Consider the following 24,086-nt stretch of genomic DNA (forward strand, 5'->3'; position numbering starts at 1 on the left):
GGCAGTGCTTCTCCTGCTCCTCCATGCACGAAGGCGGAGGTAGCGGTCCTGCTGCTGGGTTGTTGCCCTCCTACGGCCTCCTCCACGTCTCCTGATGTACTGGCCTGTCTCCTGGTAGCGCCTCCATGCTTTGGACACTACGCTGACAGACACAGCAAACCTTCTTGCCACAGCTGGCATTGATGTGCCATCCTGGATGAGCTGCACTACCTGAGCCACTTGTGTGGGTTGTAGACTCCGTCTCATGCTACCACTAGAGTGAAAGCACCGCCAGCATTCAAAAGTGACCAAAACATCAGCCAGGAAGCATAGGAACTGAGAAGTGGTCTGTGGTCCCCACCTGCAGAACCACTCCTTTATTGGGGGTGTCTTGCTAATTGCCTATAATTTCCACCTGTTGTCTATTCCATTTGCACAACAGCATGTGAAATTTATTGTCAATCAGTGTTGCTTCCCAAGTGGACAGTTTGATTTCACAGAAGTGTGATTGACTTGGAGTGACATTGTGTTGTTTAAGTGTTCCCTTTATTTTTTGAGCAGTGTATATTGCAATTAATTGCAAAGTCCCTCTTTGCCATGCAAATGAACTGAATCCCAAAAATACATTTCCACTGCATTTCAGCACTGCCACAAAAGGACCAGCTGATATCATGTCAGTGATTCTCTCGTTAACACAGGTGTGAGTGTTGACGAGGACAAGACTGGAGATCACTCTGTCATGCTGATTGAGTTTGAATAACAGACTGGAAGCTTCAAAAGGAGGGTGGTGCTTGGAATCATTGTTCTTCCTCTGTCAACCGTGGTTACCTGCTAGGAAACACATGCCGTCATCATTGCTTTGCACAAAAAGGGCTTCAAAGGCAAGGATATTGCTGCCAGTAAGATTGTACCTGAAATCAACCATTTATCGGATCATCAAGAACTTCAAGGAGAGCGGTTCAATTGTTCTGAAGAAGGCTTCAGGGCGCCCAAGAAAGTCCAGCAAGCGCCAGGACCATCTCCTAAAGTTGATTCAGCTGCGGGATCGAGGCACCACCAGTACAGAGCTTGCTCAGGAATGGCAGCAGGCAGGTGTGAGTGCATCTGCACACACAGTGAGGCGAAGACTTTTGGAAAATGGCCTGGTGTCAAGAAGGGCAGCAAAGAAGCCACTTCTCTCCAGGAAAAACATCAGGGACAGACTGATATTCTGCAAAAGGTACAGGGATTGGACTGCTGAGGAATGGGGTAAAGTAATTTTCTCGGCAAGCTAACAAGCGGGCCACAAACAGACAAATAGCAGCGCAGTACAACAGTGGTTTGGGGAATGGCATCTTGGGATGCACAACTCGTCAATCCTCGTCACGGATCGGCTATTACAGCAGACGACCAGATTGATTCCTATCAGTTAAAAATAAAAATAAGCAGCTCCAGGGGGCGATCACCAACGCTGGACAATTGATGAGTGGAAAAACAACACCTGGTCTGACGAATCCCAGTTCCTGTTGCCTCATGCTGATGGCAGAGTCAGGATTTGGCATAAGCAGCTTGAGTCCATGGACCCATCCTACCTGTGGTCAACGGTACAGGCTGGTGGCAGTGATGTACTGTTGTCTAATCTGCAGCAACTGCTTGATGCCATCGCGTCAGCAAGGACCAACATCCCTGTGGAACGTTTCCGACTTGTAGAATCCATGCTCCGAATAATTCAGGCTGTTCTGGAGGGGAAGGGGGGTTCGACCCGGTACTAGATGGCTGTACCTAATAAACTGGCCAAGTGTATAGATACATATTTTCAGCTGTAACAAAGATAAATGTCCATTGGGTGGTGTGGGCAGGGTAATTGGGGAGGGGGGAGGTGGGGTAGTGGTAGAATATCCATAGGGGGAGCAGCAAGTGGGGAGGAGTATGAAGTCCGGGGGGTAGGAAGGGGACAGGGGTGCAGGTAGCTGCCTAGTGGCTATTCCGCAGCCTGATGGTCTGGGGGTAGAAACTATTGGCCAGTCTGACCAGTTTTGCCATGATACTCCTATAATATCCGTATCTGAGTGATGGAAGCGGGGAGAACCGGCTGTGGCTCGGGTGGCTGAGGTCCTTGATGATTTTCTTGGCCTTCCTGCAATACCTGGTGTCCTGGAGGGCAGGCAGTGAGCACCCAATGGTGCGTTCGACTGAGCGTACCACCCTCTGCAGAGCCTTGTGGTCAGCGGCGGTGGAGTTGACGTACAAGGCTGTGATGCAGCCTGACCGAATGCTTTCAATAGTGCTCCTGTAGAACACTGTGAGGGCTCTCGGGACAGTCGTGGGTTTAGGAGTTTAGGAGCGGACTGAGGACGCACCCTTGTGGGGCCCCCGTGTTGAGGATCAGGGTGGAGGAGGTACCATTGCCTACCTTCACCACCTGGGGCGGCCTGTCCAGGAAGTTCAGGACCTGGTTGCATAGGGAGTTCATTCCCAGGGTTGTGAGTTTTTTAATGAGCTTAGATGGCACTATGGTATTGAAGGTCAATGAACAGCATCCTCAAATATGCGTTCCTCTTGTCCAGGTGGGTGAGGGCAGTGTGCAGTGCAAAGGCGATTGCGTCATCCGTCAATCTGTTAGTGTGGTAGGCGAATTGGAGAGGGTTGAGTGTGTCGAGGAGGTGGTCTTTGATTAGCCCCTCGAAGCACTTCATGATGTAGGAAGTGAGTGCTATGGGTCGGTGGTCATTCAGTTCAGTAACTTTCCCTTTCTTGGGCACGGGATGAAAGTGGACATCTTGAAGCAGTTTAGCATAACAGCTTGAGCTAGAGATTGAAAATGTCTGAAAACTCAACAGATAGTTGGTCTGCACATGCTCTGAGGGCCGGCAGCCTTGCGAGGGTTAACACGGTTGAATGATTTACATACATCCTTCGTGGTGACCGTAAGCACGTAACCTTGTTGCCCTCAGAGTCTCTCCTAAGCAACTCAGAGTCGTTATGCTCGAAGCGGGAGAAAAAGTTGTTTTGAAGCCCCTGATCGTTAAAAGTCCCTGCCACATATGCCTCGTGTCCGACCCGCTGAATTGCTCGTCCACTTCACCCTTAATTCTTACAATGTGTTGCCATCTTGATTGATCTGTGTACTGTCAGTTGTATTTGTACTGTTTAACGATACAATTGTTCCCAGTCTCCTTGCCATGTTTATAAGCAGCATCTCTCTCCTTCAGTTTCCTGATAAGGCTGCCATCAATCCACGGTTTTTGATTTGTGTAAGTTTTGAAAGACATCATCTATATCACATTTTTTTATGAATCTGGTGACTGAGTCGACATATTCAATGATGTTATGCCATGGAATATATTCCAGTCCATGTGATCAAAACAGTCTTGGAGAATGGATTCTAACTGGTCAAACCAGCGTTGCACAGACGTGACCACCGAAACTTCCCTCGAGTCTTTGTAGGCGGGGAGGAGCAAAAAGGAGTTGTGGTCAGATTTGGCAAAAGGAGGACGGGAAAGGGCCTTAACCCCTTCTCAAAAAGGTGTATAGCAGTGGTCAAGAATTTCGGAGTTAGACAGTCAATGTGTTGATAATAGGTGTTGATAATAGTTGGGGAGTACGGACCTCAAATTACTTTTCTTAATGTCCCCCCGTGACAATGAACGCTGCCTCCAAGTCTGCGGTCTCCAGTTCGTTCACGGCCCAAAGAAGATCTTTGAGAGCATTTTTGGGTCAGCCTGGGGCGGGTTGTGCATAGCCATGGCGATAATCCCTGAGAACTCTCTCGGAAAGTTAAAAGGGCGACATTTGATGACCAATTATTCCAAGTTGGGAGCGCAGAAGCTCGCAAGTTCCTATACGTTTCCCCCATCGCACCACTTGTTATTGGTAATAAAGCAACTGTATACCCTACTGGTTGTATATAATCTGTTTGGATGTCTGAGGAAAGGCAATTATCAGAAAACCAGAGTATGTAGCAGAATCTGATGTCCTTCTAGAAGGAGATCCTCGCTTTGAGTTTGTCAAGTTTATTCACGAGTGATTCAACATTGTCGACTAGTATGCTCGGTAATGGAGGACCGGTCGCCCGACGTCTCAATCTCACTAAGACCACTCCACATCTGCCTCTCCTTCGGCATCTTCATTTCCTTCTCTCCGTTAGGACTCCCAAGGCCATCGGGTGCCTCAACAAAGAGGCTGGACCATTGTTTCGCCATCTCTGGGAATTCGGGAATGTTGGATGGACGGTGAGTGCTCAGTGATTCATATTCCAATAGTTCTACCAGATGTATGAAGTTATGCAAGAAACTAACTGAGTAAGAAAATTTGAGAAAAACACTAGAAAAAAATACTAGGAAAAGTAGAAACCTGTAGGAGCTCAAGGCAAGGCTACCATGTTCCTGGCCAAGCCCTCATTACACCTACAACTTGTTTACTCATCAAAACCCAGCCTTTTTGAGCCACCACCAGCTTTTGTGCTCATAAAAAAACAGCTGTGAAAATAGCTCAAATATTTCTGACCCACCCCTGGAACTATAGCGCTAGCGCCAGCGCTTAGATTCACCAATGCATTAGGCTTGTTAAAATAGAGCCCTGTGTGATTTATATGCAGATGTTTAATGAGAAATAAAGACAGGAACGTATAAACCATGGCACGCTGAGTACTGGGAACACTCCGGGTCTCCATCAGTCAACTGGTGTGTCAGTTACCATTCGTCCAGCCAAAGGAAGTTAACATTAACTAACCAGTCACGGGAGAGTTAGAGAAACAGAACAGTGCATAACACATAACAACGGGTCAGGACCATGTGACCTGACCAGGACAAAATCTGAGAACTAGTTATACACTACAACAAGGGCCCAGGGTTATATTCCTGGTCAAACTCTGGGAACTAGTTATAAACTACAACAAGGGCCCAGGGTTATATTCCTGGTCAAACTCTGGGAACTAGTTATAAACTGCAACAAGGGCCCAGGGTTATATTCCTGGTCAAACTCTGGGAACTAGTTATACACTACAACAAGGGCCCAGGGTTATATTCCTGGACATGGACATGAGAAACTCATGAGTCCTGACCCTGCACATAGCCACAAGAATAACCTGCTCTTATAAGCTCTCTTATGCACTCTCCACTGTTTTAACTTCCATTCATTGTTATGTTTTATGTTGTGTTGTGTGTAACTATATGTATGCTGCTCTCTTGGCCAGGGCTCATTTGAAAAAGAGATGTACATTTCAATGTGACTTCTCTGGTTAAATAAAGGATAAAAACAATTTAAAAAATGAAGCAAATCCACTCTGGGTGACTCAGTAATGCAACTAAGCAAGTTAAGCAACATATAAACTCAGCAAAAAAAGAAACGTCCTCTCACTGTCAACTGCATTTATTTTCAGGAAACTTAACATGTGTAAATATTTGTATGAACATAAGATTTAACAACTGAGACATGAACTGAACAAGTTCCACAGACATCTGACTAACAGACATGGAATAATGTGTGCCTGAACAAAGGGGGGGTCAAAATCAAAAGTAACAGTCAGTATCTGGTGTGGCCACCAGCTGCATTAAGTACTGCAGTGCATCTCCTCCTCATGGACTGCACCAGATTAGCCAGTTCTTGCTGTGAGATGTTAACACACTCTTCCACCAAGGCACCTGCAAGTTCCCGGTCATTTCTGAGGGGAATGGCCCTAGCCCTCACCCTCTGATCCAACAGGTCCCAGACGAGATCCGGGCTCTTCGCTGGCCATGGCAGAACACTGACATTCCTGTCTTGGAGGAAATCAAGCACAGAACGAGCAGTATGGCTGATGGCATTGTCATGCTGAATGGTCATGTCAGAATGAGCCTGCAGGAAGGGTTCACATGAGGGAGGAGGATGTCTTCCCTGTAATGCACAGCATTGAGATTTCCTGCAATGACAACAAGCTCAGTCCGATGATGCTGTGACACACCGCCCCAGACCATGACGGACCCTTCACCTCCAAATCGATCCCGCTCCAGAGTACAGGCCACGGTGTAATGCTCATTCCTTCGACGATAAACACGAATCCGACCATCACCCCTGGTGAGACAAAACCGCGACTCGTCAGTGAAGAGCACTTTTTGCCAGTCCTGTCTGGTCCAGCGACGGTGGGTTTGTGCCCATAGGCGACATTGTTGCCGGTGATGTCTGGTGAGGACCTGCCTTACAACAGGCCTACAAGCCCTCAGTCCAGCCTCTCTCAGCCTATTGCGGACAGTTTGAGCACTGATGGAGGGATTGTGCGTTCCTTGTGTAACTCGTGCAGTTGTTGTTGTCATCCTGTATGTGTCCCGCAGGTGTGATGTTCGGATGTACCGATCCTGTGCAGGTGTTGTTACACGTGGTCTGCCACTGCGAGGACGATCAGCTGTCCGTCCTGTCTCCCTGTAGCGCTGTCTTAGGCGTCTCACAGTACGGACATTGCAATTTATTGCCCTGGCCACATCTGCAGTCCGCCTAAGGCACGTTCACGCAGATGAGCAGGGACCCTGGGCATCTTTCTTTTGGTGTTTTTCAGAGTCAGTAGAAAGGCCTCTTTAGTGTCCTAAGTTTTCATAACTGTGAGCTTAATTGCCTACCGTCTGTAAGCTGTTGGTGTCTTAACGACCGTTCCACAGGTGCATGTTCATTAATTGTTTATGGTTCATTGAACAAGCATGGAAAACAGTGTTTAAACCCTTCACAACGAAGATCTGTGAAGTTATTTGGATTTTTACGAATTATCTTTGAAAGACAGGGTCCTGAAAAAGGTACATTTCTTTTTTTGCTGAGTTGATCATAACCATTTGTATTCACTGCTTATTTTAGTATACATTATATTTCCAGGGAGGGGGGGCAAGGACAAACAGCCTCATTCTCATGACACACGCCATAATTACCAAACACACACGTAGCGTTGGGCAGTATGCAAATTCTGTACCATACCATGGAATACGTATAACCCAATGTGCACACAAGGGGCGCACAAAACAATCTTGATCCAGGAGAGGATTGAATGTCTCTGTTGTAACCCAGAAGCTTGATCTTGACATCTAGACAGTTAGCTAGCAAGTTAGCAAACCAAATGCATAGCGGGAGCCCTGAGCTGATATCATTTATTTGACACATTTTAGATTTCTTCTAGTTATAATTAACTTATAGTTAAAAGAATGGCCCCCTCGGTATACGGTATATCGCCCAAGCCGAAAAAAACACGCAACACGAACGCACACACACACTCCCCTCTAAATGCCTTGCATATGATCAAGAAAATTCATCTAATTACTACCCAAGACCATACACTACATTTTTGTCATGCTTTCCATTTTTTTAGTAATGCTTTGGCTGAAGTTAACACACACACATTTGCACGTATACATAGGGAAACAATTTTTCCCTTTTCTTTCTTCAATTGTAAAATCTGTCCTGCAAAATTAGACCTCTCACTATGGCAAACAGCAGTCAGACATAATGAGGAGCATGCTCACACACACAGACACCACAACGGGTAAAACATCCACAGTAAGCTGAATATTATTAACACAGAAACATGTAGGAGGCTAAACCTGGTGGACTCTCATTGGTCTGGCCTGAGACACTGTGTTGTAGCAACCAAACAACTGGTTCATATTAGAGAAGGCCTGGTTTTCCAAGTATGTCTTATTGTATAAGCAGTCATCAAGATCTTTTGATTTATTAGATTGGAATTTGATTCCACAGTCTACTCCATCCAGACTTGCTCACTATCCAAACGGCTTGAATTTTTACTGAAGTCAATTATTGCTAGCTATGACAGTTTGTTGGTATGTTTGGATAGGTTACTGACTGATAGAATATCCACATAGGACCCACCTGAAGCTTAAGAGGGTGTGAACGATGCTGAATGGGTTTAGACAAAGAAGGGCTCTCCAGTAGTAGTACCAAAATATTTAAAGGCCATTTTCTCAAATGTGAGTTTACAAGTTTATCAACTTTCAAAGCAAAATTACTTTCCCTGTAGTGTATGATATACGATTTTGTAGATCAGCGTCTCTACTTTTATCCAATGTAAAAAACACAATTTCAAATTTTGCTACATAATACCGATTTGAGCCGGTTGGTCACATATTATTCCCATCACTCTCTATTGGTCTCTGCCTACTCACAGAAATCCTCTCAGGATCCCTCACCCTGTACCCATCTTCCTCTACCACTCTTCACTACTTCAGCATACAACCCTTCTATACTACTCTGACCTGGCAACCTCAACCTGCCTTTCTCTCACCAGACATCTCCGATCTCCAGCCACATGGGTAACCCCACATCTAACACACACAACTTTCTCCACGGATACTACATATTTCTTTAACAAGATGCCCTCCGGCACACATCTAAGAATCTTCCTCCTACACACTCCTGCAACATGACCATAAGCTTGGCACCTAAAACACAGTAGTATTTTCAGAACAAAATCTCTCATGGGATAACTGACACATCCTAACTTGACCTTGTCGGGCAAAGACTCTGCATCAAAACTCAACAAGACAGACAATGTCTTCTCCGTTTCACCACGCTCTCCACTGGGTCTGCATCGCACCAAACGGCGGGCTGCACTGACACCAGGAATCTTACATTTCCGCTGATCCTCCACACCAACTCAAAAGTTCCCAATCTCTTCTCCACCAAACCTGACACCACATTTGGATCAGCCAGAATACAAGGATCCATTCTCTCCACAAATCTCACTCCCACTGGACCAGAATCATCCTTGTCATCACCAGGACAGGGCTGGTGCTCACCGCAGGTACTTCATCCTCACGTTCTATTTTTTCTGTAGCCCTTCCAAAAGTTCTGTGAGATCATCCATTCTCTCCACAAATCTCACTCCCACTGGACCAGAATCATCCTTGTCATCACCAGGACAGGGCTGGTGCTCACCGCAGGTACTTCCTCCTCACGTTCTATTTCTTTCTGTAGCCCTTCCAAAAGTTCTGTGAGATCATCCATTCCATATTCACAAAAAACATGTTCTACTTTTCTCCTTTTTTTTTCTTGTGCACCTTCTTATCCTTCATCAGATGTTCCAGAAGGCTTGTTGCCTCTCCCACTCTATATTTACTCATAATATGTTCCACTTTCCTCCTTTTTTTCCTGTTAACTCAGCCCTTTTTACCGCCCAACTCAACCCTATCAATGAACGCCCTTCTCCTTTCCAACTGCTCTCATGAGAGCTGTGCTGAAACAAAGCCCATAGACAGTGACTGTGCATGGTTGTGATCAGAGGTCACCTACTGTGTTTGTTGTTCTCAGGGGCTGTGGTCCTGGCAGTCTCCTGGGGGTGGGCCTGCTTTGGAGGACGACCCTTTGACAGCTTCGCCAGCCGGGGGATACTGGGGGTCTCCATGCTTGGGGACAAGAGAGGGAGATTAATATATAGGTACAGTTATGTTTCAGTCAGACACATACATGGTCGTCTGCAGTTGACTAGTTGTACACACTAATCTGTAATCACAGTGTCATAACTATGATATGAAGTTTCAGGAACTTTGGTAGTCTAACTTACAAACGGGTCAATATTAAATACACACTAAATGTAACAAACATTTAATCAACATAAATTATTTTCCTTGCTAAAAGTATTTTTCTGCAATTCTCTCTCAACATCCAGAAAAATGACTTTTCCAGCCCTGGAAATGGTATTTAAGCTATCCAGATGGAGGCAAAGCCATCATCCTAAGGTAAAATGAGAGCATGACCTTCCATGTTTCATTTAAAAATCAATACTTTCAGATACATATGAACTGAACTCCATGGTAAGCCACTTAGAGGGGAGTGGAGTACAGTAGTACAGAGCCAATGTACCATCATGGAGAGAAAGAGAGAGAGAGAGAGAGAGAGAGAGAGAGAGAGAGAGATGGAGAGAGAGAGAGAGAGAGAGAGATGGAGAGAGAGAGAGAGAGAGAGAGAGAGAGAGAGAGAGAGAGAGAGAGAAAGAACTAGCAGTAATAGACACATTTTGATTTCTAAGCACTTTACAATAATAAGTTAGCATTGTGTTGAAGAGAAGTCCAAGCATGGACTGAAATCAAGAATTGCATCGATATATTAGGCTGGAATACCTCATTCCACTATCTATAGCTTCTTAATGCATTTTTTTATTCTATTTAGAGAGCATTAAGTTTAGTGGGCTGGAGTGTAGCCTTCATGCCTGGTCCATGTAATCAGATGAATCAAGTACAGGCTTAACCAAATGAACCACAAAGACAGAATGCAATATGGCATTTTATTAAATAGTTTGGGGAATGGCCTGGTCTCTGAGGGAAGATCTTCAGTATATCATGTTGATTCTGGCCATCATCACCCCAAAGCACACTGGTTAACAGATGATGAAATATTGCTGACCAGTGGAGGATCATCCTACTATTTATTTTACCTGGTAAGTTGACTGAGAGAACACATTCTCATTTACAGCAATGACCTGGGGAATAGATACAGGGGGGATGAATGAGCCAATTGTAAACTGGGAATGATTAGGTGGCCATGATGGTATGCGGGCCAGATTGGGAATTTAGCCAGGACACCGGGGTTAACACCCCTAGTCTTACAATAAGTGCCATGGGATCTTCAGTGACCACAGAGTCAGGACACCCATTTAACATCCATCCGAAAGACTGCACCCTACACAGGGCAATGTCTCCCAATCACTGCCCTGGGGCATTGGGGTATTTTTTTATACCAGAGGAAAGAGTGCCTCCTACTGACTCTCCAACACCATCTGGTCTCCCATCCAGGGACTGACCAAGACCAACCCTGCTTAGCTTCAGAAGCAAGCCAGCAGTGGGATGCAGGGTGGTATATTGCTGGCAATAAAGTGAATTGACTAAGTGAATTTCATACCAATTAAAATAGTGAAACATTGAAAAAGTTACCCTTAGAAAAAACTATATTAAATATATTCACGCCACCAAGTAACTGATTAAAACACACAGTTTTGCAAAGGTCTACAGTAGCCTCAACAGCACCCTGTAGGGTAGCACCATGGTGTAGCCAGAGGACAGCTAGCTTCTGTCCTTCTCTGGGTACATTGACTTCAATACAAAACCTAGGAGGCTCATGGTTCTCAACCCCTTCCATATACTCACACAGTAATTATAACGACTTCCTGAGGATGTCCTCCAACCTATCAGAGCTCTTGCAGTATGAGGTGACATGTTGTCCATCCAATCAAAGGATCAAAGAAATAAATATATTACTAAAAGCATAAGCTACAGCTAGCTAGCACTGCAGTGCATCAAGTATGGTGAGTAGTTGACTCAAAGAGAGAAAGACACTAGTTGAACAGTTTTGAAGGAGAAGCAGCAGAGAGATGGAGCGCTAGCTATATTTCATTGTATTCTTGTAATTATTGTTTTAAACATTCAATTACTTAGCTAATGCAGCTAATTTAGCCAACTCAACAACCTGATTTAAACAGAGATGAATGCTATTTACGTTAGCTAGCTGGCTAAGGCTATCCAACACTAACTCTTCCAAGTCAAGGTAAGCTCCTGTTTTATTCATTGAAAACCACGGGGCCCACCGGTGTAACTGCTAAACTGCTTGCTGTACACTGTATTGTGTGATTGTACACATTAATTGGATTGTGGGTTTACTCACGCATTAGTTCTAGTTTGTTGACTATAACCTTAATATGGTGACAACAATGTAGGCTGTGTAGCGTTTAGCGGCTATGGTATTGAAGGTTTGGCCTGGTCACTGTAAATGCGAGAAGGAATTATATAATGAGTAGAGTGATGATGCTGTAGGAGGCTGCTAAGAAAGTGAACTGTGTGTGTGGGTAAACAGAGGTCAAATCAAATTGTTTTTGTCACATGCTTCGTAAATGAAAATGAAATACAGAAGAATTCACACCCCTTTGCTATGACAATCCAAATTGAGCTCAATTTCCTTTGATAGTCCTTGAGATGTCACTACAACTTGATTGGAGTCCACATCTAACTTAACAGCTTGAGAAAAGCTGCAAGGAAAAATGGGATGTGCAAAGCTGATACCCAAGACGACTCAAAGCTGTAATTGCCTCCAAATGTGCTTCGACAAAGAATTGACTCAGGGGTGTGAATACTTACGTTACGTAAGATAGATATTTCTGTAAAATTTCTATAAACATGTTTTCATTTTGTCATTATGGGGTATTGTGTGTAGATGGGTGAGATACGAAAACTGTGTAATCCACTTTGAAATCAGGCTTTAACACTACAAAATGTGGAATAAGTCAAGGCAATGCGTGTACATTATCAGTCAAAAATTCAGACACCTACTCATTCCAAGGTTTTTCTTTATTTTTACTATTTTATACATTATAGAATAATAGTGAAGATATCAAGACTACAAAATAACACATATGGAAACATGTACTAACCAAAAAAGTGTTAAACAATATTTTATATTTGAGATTCTTCAAAGTAGCCACCCTTTGCCTAGATGACAGCTTTGCATACTCTAGACATTCTCTCAACCAGCTTCATGAGGAATGCTTTCCAACAGTCTTGAAGGAGTTCCCACATATGCTGAGCACTTGTTGGCTGCTTTTCCTTCACTCTGCAGTCCAACTCATCCCAAACCCCTCAGCTCCCAGCTGTGCCCTGGACACCATATGTGAATTGATTGCCCCCCCATCTATCTTCAGAGTTCATTCTGTTAGGTGACCTAAACTGGGATATGCTTAACATCCCGGCAGTCCTACAATCTAAGCTAGATGCCCTCAATCTCACATAAATGATCAACAAACCCACCAGGTACAACCCTAAATCCGTAAACACGGGCACCCTCATAGATATTATCCTAACTAACTCACCCTCCAAATACACTTCTGCTGCTTTCAATCAGGATCTCAGCGATCACTGCCTCATTGCCTGCATCCGCTATGGGTCCGTGGTCAAACGACCATCCCTCATCATTGTCAAATGCTCCCTAAAACACTTCTGCGAGCAGGCCTTTATAATCGACCTGGCCCGGGTATCCTGGAAGGATTTTGACCTCATCCCGTCAGTCGAGGATGCCTGGTCGTTCTTTAAAAGTACTTTCCTCACCATATTAAATAAGCATGCCCCTTTCAAAAATTTCAGAACTAAGAACAGATATAGCCCTTGGTTCACTCCAGACCTGACTGACCTCGACCAGCACAAAAACATCCCATGGCGGACTGCACTAGCATCGAATAGTCCCCGCGATATGCAACTTTTCAGGGAAGTCAGGAACCAATACACGCAGTCAGTCAGGGAAGCAAAGGCTAGCTTTTTCAAACAGAAATTTGCATCCTGTAGCTCTAACTCCAAAACGTTTTTCTCTATGGCTCGCCATGCTTTCCTCCTGACTACCCCAACCCTGGCCAACAGCTCCGCACCCCCCGCAGATACTTGCCCAAGCCTCCCCAGCTTCTCCTTCACCCAAATCCAGATAGCAAATGTTCTGAAAGAGCTGCAAAACCTAGACCCGTACAAATCAGCTGGGCTAGACAACCTGGACCCTCTCTTTCTAAAATGATCCGCCGCCATTGTTGCAACCCCTTTTACCAGTCTGTTCAACCTTTCATTCGTATCGTCCGAGATCCCCAAAGATTGGAAAGCTTCCGCGGTCATCCCCCTCTTCAAAGGGGGTGACACTCTAGACCCAAACTGTTAAACCTCTATCCATCCTGCCCTGCCTTTCTAAAGTCTTCGAAAGCTAAGTTAATAAACCTTATCACTGACCATTTCGAATCCCCCCGTACCTTCTCCGCTGTGCAATCCGGTTTCCGAGCTGGTCATGGGTGCACCTCAGCCACGCCCAAGGTACTAAACGATATCATAACCGCCATCAATAAAAGACAGTACTGTGCAGCCGTCTTCATCGACCTGGCCAAGGTTTTCGATTCTGTCAATCACCGCATTCTTATCGGCAGACTCAACAGCCTTGGTTTCTCAAATGACTGCCTCGCCTGTTGTCCGGACCTCTGGCAGTCTCTATGGGGGTACCACAGGGTTCAATTCTTGGGCCAACTCTTTTCTCTGTATATATCAACAATGTCGCTCTTGCTCCGGGTGCTCCGACACCATTCTGTATACATCTGGCCCTTCTTTGGACACTGTGTTAACAAACCTCCAAACAAGCTTCAATGCCATACAACACTCCTTCCATGGTCTCCAACTGCTCTTAAAACGCTAGTAAAACTAAATGCATTATTTTCAACCGTTCGCTGCCCGCACCCGCCCGCCCAACTAGCATCACTACTCTGGACGGTTCTGACAACTACAAATACCTAGGTGTCTGGCTAGACTGTAAACTCTCCTTCCAGACTCATATTAAACATCTCCAATCCAAAATTAAATGTAGAATCGGCTTCCTATTTCGCAACAAAGCCTCCTTCACTCATGCCGCCAAACACACACTCGTAAAACTGACTATCCTACCGATCCTCGACTTCGGCGATGTCATTTACAAAATAGCCTTCAACACTCTACTCAGCAAACTGGATGCAGTCTATCACAGTGCCATCCGTTTTATCACCAAAGCCCCATATACCACCCACCACTGCGACCTGTATGCTCTACAGTAGTCGGCTTGCCCTCGCTACCTATTCGTCGCCAAACCCACTGGCTCCAGGTCATCTATCAGACTTATTTCCCTCACTAACTTTAAACATCAGCTATCTGAGCAGCTAACCAATCGATGCAGCTGTCCATAGTCCATCTGTAAATAGCCCACCCAATCTACCTACCTCATCCCCATATTGTTTTTCTTTACTTTTCTGCTCCTTTACACACCAGTATTTCTACTTGCACATTATCATCTGCACATCTATCACTCCAGTGTTAATTTGCTAAATTGTAATTACTTTCCTACTATGGCCTATTTATTGCCTTACCTCCTCACGCCATTTGCACACACTGTATGTAGACTTTCTCTTTTCTATTGTGTTATTGCCTGTACGCATGTTTATTCCATGTGTAACTCTGTGTTGTTGTTTGTGTCGCACTACTTTGCTTTCTTGGCCAGGTCGTAGTTGTAAATGAGAACTTGATCTCAACTAGCCTACCTGGTTAAAAATGTGAAATAAAAATCTCTACCTACATGTACATATTACCTCAATTACCTTGACTCTGTACCGATACACCCTGTATATAGCCTCCACATTGACTCTGTACCGATACCCCACCTGTATATAGCCTCCACATTGACTCTGTACCGTATCGCCCTGTATATATCCTCCACATTGACTCTGTACCGTAACGCCCTGTATATAGCCTCCACATTGACTCTGTACCGTAACACCCTGTATGTAGCCTCGCTCCTGTTATTTTACTGCTGCTCTTTAATTATTTGTTATTTTTTAACTTCTCTATTCTTTACTTAACATTTATTTTTCTTAAAACTGCATTGGTGGTTAAGGGCTTGTAAGTAAGCATTTCACTGTAAGGTCTACACCTGTTGTATTTGGCGCATGTGACATAAAATTCGATTTGATTAGTAGGCGTGGACAATGATAGATCCTTAGTGATGTGGACACTGAGAAACTTGAAGCTCTCAGCCTGCTCCACTACAGCCCCGTATGTGTGAATGGGGGTGTGCTCGGTCCTCCGTTTCCTGTAGTCCACGATCAGCTCCTTTGTCTTGCTGATGTTGAGGGAGAGGTTGTTGTCCTGGCACCACACTGCCAGGTCTCTGACCTCCTCCCTATAGGCTGTCTAATCGTCGTCGATCAGCCCTACCACCATCCTGTTGTCAGCAAACTTAATGATGGTCCTATTGTGTATTCATTCCGCCAATTCGATTGCAAAATGTTTCTTAAAATGGAACGAAAGGTGGAGGGACCTACCTTAATTTGTCAAATAGAAACTCTTGTTTTAATAGAATGTTTTGCAACTGTTTGGACTAATGATTACACCCCAGATTCTACGCTTAGCAGGGAGAAGGTTTTCATGATATGCACAGCAAATAATAGCAATTTATATTTTCAAGAGTATGTGAGTCTAGAGTTCATATTTCATAACCTCCTAATTTCCTATGCGTGAGTCAATAGCAAAATAATACACCTGATTTATGCTACATAGCATGCTAAATGTGTCTGATCAGATATTAGCAAACTAATAGATGAGCTGATGGAGATTCAGTGAAACAAAATCACATTTATTGATTATCAGACAAGTCAATGGCTTTTAGTCGGGATATATCCTAGGCTACTATACGAGTGAAGAGATAAATAATTCACCTGTTATACTACAGTAGGCTAGTGTAGGCTAAATAGTTAGCTAACCTGCTAGCAAAAATTCTGTTAAAGACCAACATCATGAACACTCACCTCAATTTGGCTAACATTTTAACAAATAACTAAAATATCAAAACGTTGTTTTCATGAAAAATCTATGAATGTCAGATCTTAGTTATCATGATGAGTCCCCATGATTGTCTCAAAGCAGTGTGAAAATGCTGTCCCAATCATGAAATGATGGTTGACCACACATGGCTAAAGTATAAAGCTTAAAGTATTTAAAACGGTTGGATGAGGAGTTTCAGTAAGCAACAATATGATAAATGCCTTCAATGGCATTATCCTACTTTATTCCAATATTTTTGTAATTCAGTGATATTCATTCCCACAGTAATTATTGATCAATCCATCTAGTTGTGGTTAAGAAAACGTGAATACATCGTGGTAGGCTTTGCTAAGTGATGGGAGAATCGACATGCCTTGCAATGTGTTAGCACTGCCACGAGGATGTTAACAGCCTAGTAATGGCCACTGCCTAGAAACCATCATTATGAAGCATCAAATCACATGAACGTGCATTGCCTATGCCAGACTTAGCTAGGACTAGTCTTATTTTTGGTTGGTGCAACAGGTGTAAATTCTGATCCCAAAGTCAGACGTAGCTATGCCCGGCATTTAAGACCAACTTCTGTACGCCCAACTGTTGTAACCGGCTTAAGATCAGCTAGATGCAGGCAAGTGTGTGCAAGGCAGTATTGAATGTCAGTTTGTCACTTCAGTTTGTCACCTACTCCAATTTGTCTCTTGACCTGTGCACCTACGTTATAAACTTTCATTCATAGACTAGGTTGTAGCAACCTCATGATGGGTACAGGGGACATTTGAGTATCAAGTAGTAGCCTATGCCTATCAATGTAACATTGAGCTGGGTGAATGGAATATGAACTAAAATCATTCAATATGCTGTAATCGAAATAAGCACCGACTGCCACTGTTTCTGACAGTGACTAATTATGCTTAGTAAAATTGATTAGAGTTAGGCCTACCATCATGCTTTCTCAGCGTAGTACGCATATATTTATGTCCTTCCCCTAATGAATTACTACAGTACACAAAGGGTCATTCATGTGGTGGCTCAGGTAACAATCTTTTAATTTAACCTTGTATGGTGGTACCGGAGCGCCAAGTCTAGGACCAAAAGGCTACATAACAGCTTCTACCCCCAAGCCATAAGACTGCAGGGCTGAGATTTTGATAGGAGTTTCATACACTAGGCCAGACAGACAGACAGACATTATGCACCTTCATAGTCCTAAGATATCTGCAACACTTTCTATTGTGTCTTGACTGACTGTCCCGTCAATAACATTGTTGGCACTAAAACAAATTCATTTTTGTTGATTCGTTTATTGATGTACCATGGTTGATTTTTGATTTGCAATACAGTTTTCAATTCAACCAAACTAAAAATATATATTTTATATTCCATATTCAAAGTACAGCTGGGCGATATGGCAAATAAATATGCACGATATATATATATATTTCATTAGATAACGATAATTATTACGATATTAATCAAATAATGTTTTTAAAAAGTTCATATCTTATTCAGACTCAAGAATGCCTAAAAAAACCAAAGGCATTTATTTAGAAGATTCCACTCTGTCAATATAGTGGACAGTGAGGCTAATATGAGTTTCTGACGTGCGACCAGACCACAGATCGGTAGTAGTAGCAAAATAGGTCAAATCTGTCTTGAGCTGTTCCTCAACTTTTTCCCTACACTTGGAATAGAGTTTAGGCAGTGCGGTGTGAGAGAAATGTTTGCGGCCAGGGAGCACGTACCTGGGATCAATTAAATTGATAAGCCTCTTGAACCCTTCCTTTTCGACTGTGCGAATTGGTAGCATGTCCTTAGCAATGCAATGCATAATAACATTTGTGATGTCTTTGTCTATTCGATGTTTGCATAAACGCTATCAGTGTTGACTGCTTCGGGCGAACATCCCTAGATTGGCTGGTGCTTGAGGGGCGTTTATCAATACCGTGGCACAAACTCAAACTTTCTGCATGTTCCAAAGTGATTTTTCTTCAGATGTTGAAAAAGGTTTGTTGTATTACCAGACTTGGTAGCCACCCGTCTACGGCACAACTTGCACCGAACATTCCTCTGCTCTTTGTCGGACTTCAAAAATCCAAACCACTTCCAAATTACTGAAACTGTTTAACCCTTTTTATCAATAATTTCTTAATTGTAAGCTGCTCCTTCTCCATGGCTATCACTGCACTGTTTTCGCCTACATCGCTCATTTTTCGTGATTAATAATGGCTACTCCATCACTCGAGGTGATAAGTGGTGTTTAGTGGGCATATACCACGCCACGTGCATATTGTCACTTCTCTGCACGTTCCTGCTGCGTCACAGAGGTGAAATGGACTGCTGTACCTAATTATTCTATATCGACATTATCAAAAATGTATTTAAATGTTTTTATATCATTATTGACGGAAGTAATTACCTCGATAATTATTGATATTGATTTATCGCCCAGCCCTAATTCACAGTATAGAATATTCTGTATTCACATTTACTTTACACCCAATTGAAGTGAACACACAACTGCTACACAGTCAAGGCACTGTTATGACTACCAGGCATACTTGTGGTGCACCTTGAACACACACTTTTGAGGTGAACACACCTGATCAAAGAGGAGAAGCCACACACACACACACACACAGTTTGAGTTCTGTATTACTGTTATACAACACTGTTACTGCTACATTGCAACTATTATACTGCTACTTTTGTAGTATTGCCTACATTTGTAAGCCTACTTTCCAATTCATGACAGTTAGAAACCAGGACATCATACAGCTGGCTGCAACCAAAACAGAAACCCAGAAGCCTGCAATGGAATAAAATTAAAGCCTACTAGGGAATTAACAAAAATAACAGCAGCAAAGTGAAAGGTTGGAGCTATTTGGGGAATTTAACACGTACATGTTTGAAGGCTGCACAGGCACACAGTCAATCAAAAATCTAACACAACCTGCCATATTCACCTCTTGGTCGCGTAGGATACATGTGGCATATCTGGGTGAAAACGGCAGGTTGAGTTGCGTCTGTTTTACTCTAGATGGTTACATTGTAGCAACATTGTTTGCGTATGATAATGTTCTACATTGGTGCATTTGAACGCTGCTGGCAACAATGTTTACAGTGTTGTTGATGAATATCATCGGGACGTTGGCTTCCAGAAGACCACACCTACCTGGAATGTCGGAGTCACCCAGCACAAGCGGCTGGGTGGCCCGGGTCACCCACGTAAGGGTCAGGCGGTAGGGCTACACTTCGCGCGGTATATGCGCCTTTCCCGGTGTTACATGGCAATCACACCTGCCGTCTTGAGCGTTGGTACAGGCGGACTGACAGTCGTCACGGTCGGTCCTTAGCCCCCTCTGTGAATCCGAGGAAAGAGGAGGAGGGGGCGATGAAGAAGAGGGAGCGGGAGGAGGAAAAGGGAAATTCCAATTTAAATCCTAGAGACTTTCACAATTTTTCCAGCCATCACTTGCCCCCTCTCATGCATTAATATGTCAACCACGAGGCACGTATTCAACCTCAATCGTCTCGTTGGAAAACTCAACAAATATGAAATCAGCAGGCAGGAAAGATAGAGCCGTCTCCGTCTCCTTGAAGATAATATTTTAAATACAAGGTTTTATATAGGCAGTGAAGCAAAATGGCGACTTTAATACGAAGGAGGAGTAGAACAAATCATTGCGCTGGCCGGAGCAAAGGGAGGCACAAAAATATGTTTAGTGCGGTCATTTTCGATAGCTGCAAGAGAGTTAGTTAGAGTAAAAGAAAACGAACCTGAAGGAAAAGATTCGACCTCGGTCGCATTCGTTGCCGTCTGCGGTTCCTTACCTCGGGGCTATTTTTTTACACGGATATTATCTTCGCGGCCGTGTACAGTAATATAGTAAGTAGTGTGTTGGGTTATGCGCGTACCCACTCTACCTTTGACAGTTGTAACTACAGTCTTCAGGCAACTTACAAACTCTCGCGTTATTATGAATGTTATCGAGCATGTAATTTCGGGCTTTCTGCCTAATAAACCCGGTATAAAACTGACGGTATGATACAGCTCATCCGACGTAACGCCGTTCGGTCATGACGAAAAGGGGTTAGGCTACATTCTTAAAACCAGGCTTGATTAAGCGTTTTAATAAGGTACGCCTAATATTACTAAACATTCGGCTTTTATCGTTAAGCGTAGTTTCAGGTAGCCAACTGAACGCTCGGCAAAAATAGCCCCTAGATTGTAATGTGTTTTTGTGCTGTTTCGTGGGTATCATGCCAGTCAATCCAAAAAATAAACCACTGGTAGCGTAGCAATCAAAACTTGCATAGTGATACTGGGACAGAATTGAATAGGCTTTTCAGCTCTGAAGCGGATCAATCAATTTGATAGAGAATGTGAAATAAATTACGAGACGATAAGAAGACTATTATGGTTGAGCATTGCTGAGGTGTCATTTTATTCCAACAAACCAAATCAATTTCGAAAAACAAGGTCACTTGAAAGTTTCGCTTATTTTCCCCGCTAATAAACGATTACTTATGATGATGATTATTATTGTCACCATCGTCATTATTATTATATTTCTGTTAAAGTCAGCAAGTTTCTGTATGAGTGGCTAAATGTTCTCCATGTTACTCAGTTAATTTTGATTTATTTATTTTACCGTTATTTTACCAGGTAAGTTGACTGAGAACACATTGTCATTTACAGCAACGACCTGGGGAATAGTTTCAGGGGAGAGGAGGGGGATGAATGAGCCAATTGTAATATAATGATATGTAGGTCTAATGTATGTGGCCTGTAGGCCTACTTCTGTATCCACTCTGAATCATGGCCACTTACAGTGAATGTGGTATCATAGCCATGTACAGTGGGCTCACACAACCAGAGGAGACTTCAGCTCTCTCAGGGTGTGATTGGTGTCAGGCAGCATTACCTAATATTTCCTATAAATGGAAACATCAGAAACAATGATGTAATCTGTGCACACTGGCTGTTCCCCTAAACCCCCAGAAGAGGGCAGGGTATACTTGTTTTAGGGCTGGGCAATATCAGAGCCCAAGCAGGGTCATGGATGTAAAATGTATGCTACTTTCCACCACATTTTGAAGTAGTTACTGACAGTGTTGGAAAAAGTACCCAATTGTTATACTTGAGTAAAAGTATAGATACCTTAATAGAAGGTGTGATATCCCTCCTAAATAGCTCGGGCTAATGTTCCTATCGACTCAGTAAGGTCAGCAGGTTAGTCTTTTTTTAAGATTTTTTTTTATTGGTATGTAATTGTTATGAAAGTTGTATTGTCAATTTTGTTTTATATTTAAACGCCACTTTAAATGTGTACTTGACACCACAACAACATTTCCCCATGGGGACAATAAAGTAAGTAAGAAAGTAAGTAGAAAGTTACTCAAGTAAAAGTGAAAGTCAGCCAGTAAAATACTACTTGAGTAAAATTCTAAAAGTATTTGGTTTTAAATATACTTAAGTATCAAAAGTGAAAGTATAAATCACTTAAAATTCCTTATATTAAGCAAAGCAGACAGCACCATTTTCTTGTTTTTAAAATGTACAGATAGCCAGGTTCACACTCCAACACTCTGAGATTGTTGTGTTCTCCACATGTTATCTTGATAAGTGTGTGAATTTGACTATTTTCCTGTCCTGCTAAGCATTCAAAATGTGGCGCGTACTTTTGGTTGTCAGGGAAAATATATGGAGTAAAAAGTACAATATTGTCTTTAGGAATGTAGTGAGGTAAAAATAAAAGTTGTCAAAAATATAAATAGTAAAGTAAAGTACAGATACCCCAAAAACGACTTAAGTAGTACTTTAAAGTATTTTTACTTAAGTACTTTACACCACTGCTTACTGATGAGACATGACTTGACAGTGAAAGCTATGTGGCGGAGCCCTTGCTTTCACCTGTCAATTTATGTTAAATCAGTTAGGCCTGCCTCTAGGAAGGAATTATTAAGCATGCTGTTTTAATGTATTCCATCACCTTTCCTTCTCTGCTTCTCTTCTTCTGGACTGATTTGAAATAGTTTGTAAAGTGAAAGTAACATGACCAAAAACCTGCCTCCTTTCATCTGTCATAGCCTCAGAGCTTTAGAGTGTGTAGCTACATTTAATTATTGCCAGCTTTCTTAATTTGCTCTACGATTGTTGTCTACCCTACATGTCTATGAAATATCCAGTATTGAGAAGTGTTGCCTCAATACTGGGTTGTGACACTTGTGAGACTAAAATATAGACAGGCCAGAATGTCATACCACTAGAGAAGCGACAGACAATTCAAATCTAGAATTGATTATTGGTTGGTATCTTTCAATCTTATAAATCTTGTCAGTGAGTGTACTATTTCCTCAGCTCCTCTGACAGATCATTGTTCCATTATTCTTTCGGTCACGACTTCCGCCCGAAGTCGGCTCCTCTCCTTGTTCGGGCGGCGTTCAGCGATTGACGTCACCGGCTTTCTAGCCATCGCCGCTCCATTTTTCATATATCCATTTGTCTTGTCTTGTTTCCATACACACCTGGTTTTCATTTCCCCAGTTAAGCTACTTGTATTTAACCCTCTGTTTACCATCATGTTTTGTGTGTAATTGTTTCATGTTATGTGGTGTTAATTTACACGCTTTACTTTTATGTTCCGTTTTTTGAGCGCGTTTGATTTATGTAGTGCTCCCGTTTTGGAACTATAATAAAAGTGCGCCTGTTCATTATACCCTGCTCTCCTGCACCTGACTTCACCTCCTATACACCTTGTGACAGAATTACACACCTTCAATGGAGTCAGCAGGAGCAGGTACCCCGGTTAGAGGAGTCGAGGAGCGCGTCCAGGAACATTCGGCCATGCTACAACATCTTGGTGCCATGATGGATCGCGTTGTCCAGACCATGGACCGCTGGGAGAGACAGGATGTCTCGACCAGCACAACCGGGGTTGTCTCCATCCGTTCCATCCGGAGAGAGTTCCAGTGGGATGCGTCTCTCCCTTCCCAGGGAGTATGATGGAACGGCAGCACAGTGCCAGGGATTCCTGTTACAACTGGACCTCTACCTGGCCACTGTGCACCCAGCTCCCTCAGGAGGGGAGAGAGTGGCCGCCCTCATCTCCTGCCACACAGGAGGAGTGCTGGAGTGGGCAAACGCCGTGTGGAGAGAAGGAGACCACTTCGAGGATTTCACCCGTCGCTTCATCTTCGACCATCCACCTGAGGGCAGAGCGGCGGGGGAGAGGCTCTTCCATTTGAGACAGGGGACGAGGAGCGCCCAGGAATTCGCCCTGGAATTCCAGACTTTGGCCGTCAGAGCGGGCTGGAACGACAGGGCCCTCATCGACCACTATCGATGCAGCTTACGAGAGGACGTCCGACGTGAGCTGGCCTGCAGGGATGCCACCATTTCCTTCGACCAACTGGTGGATTTGTCCATCCGGTTGGATAACCTGCTGGTCACTCGCGGACGTCCAGAGGGGGCTCTGTCGGTTCCATCATCCAGCAACCCCGCTCCGGTGCCCATGGAGTTAGTAGGGGCTGCTCATAGGGAGACTGGAGGAGGAGCCATCACATGCGCCACCTGTGGCCGCAGAGGACACACTGCCGGTCGGTGCCGTGTTGGTTCCTCTGGGAGTCGAGGCAACAGGCAGGGCACTCTGGCGTCACCCCAGGTGAGTTTGCACCACACTCATCCAGAGTCCTCTGTTGATCAACTGTTTGTGCCTGTTTGTTTCCCTGAGTTTTCCCCACATTCCCAGCATAAGGAGCTCGTCGATTCAGGCGCAGCTGGGAATTTTATCAACAGAGCATTAG

At 43.8% G+C, this 24,086-nt stretch overlaps 1 protein-coding gene across 1 annotated transcript in view; it reads right to left on the reverse strand.

Moving 5' to 3' along the window:
• LOC106600538 (zinc finger protein 512B) overlaps positions 1–20,210 on the reverse strand; it is an 86,882-nt gene extending 66,672 nt beyond the window's left edge. Inside the window, exons 1-3 of the mRNA XM_014191962.3 lie at positions 20,058–20,210; positions 19,453–19,639; positions 9,220–9,332 (exon numbers count right to left, since the gene is read on the reverse strand). Coding sequence (XP_014047437.2) covers positions 9,220–9,331 — 112 coding nt within the window. The 5' untranslated portion in view covers position 9,332; positions 19,453–19,639; positions 20,058–20,210. The remainder of the gene's footprint in view (positions 1–9,219; positions 9,333–19,452; positions 19,640–20,057) is intronic.
• Between the last annotated feature and the right edge of the window lie 3,876 nt (positions 20,211–24,086).

This window comes from Salmo salar, chromosome 03, assembly GCF_965601325.2.
Source record: "Salmo salar chromosome 03, fSalSal1, whole genome shotgun sequence".
NCBI lineage: Eukaryota > Metazoa > Chordata > Actinopteri > Salmoniformes > Salmonidae > Salmo > Salmo salar.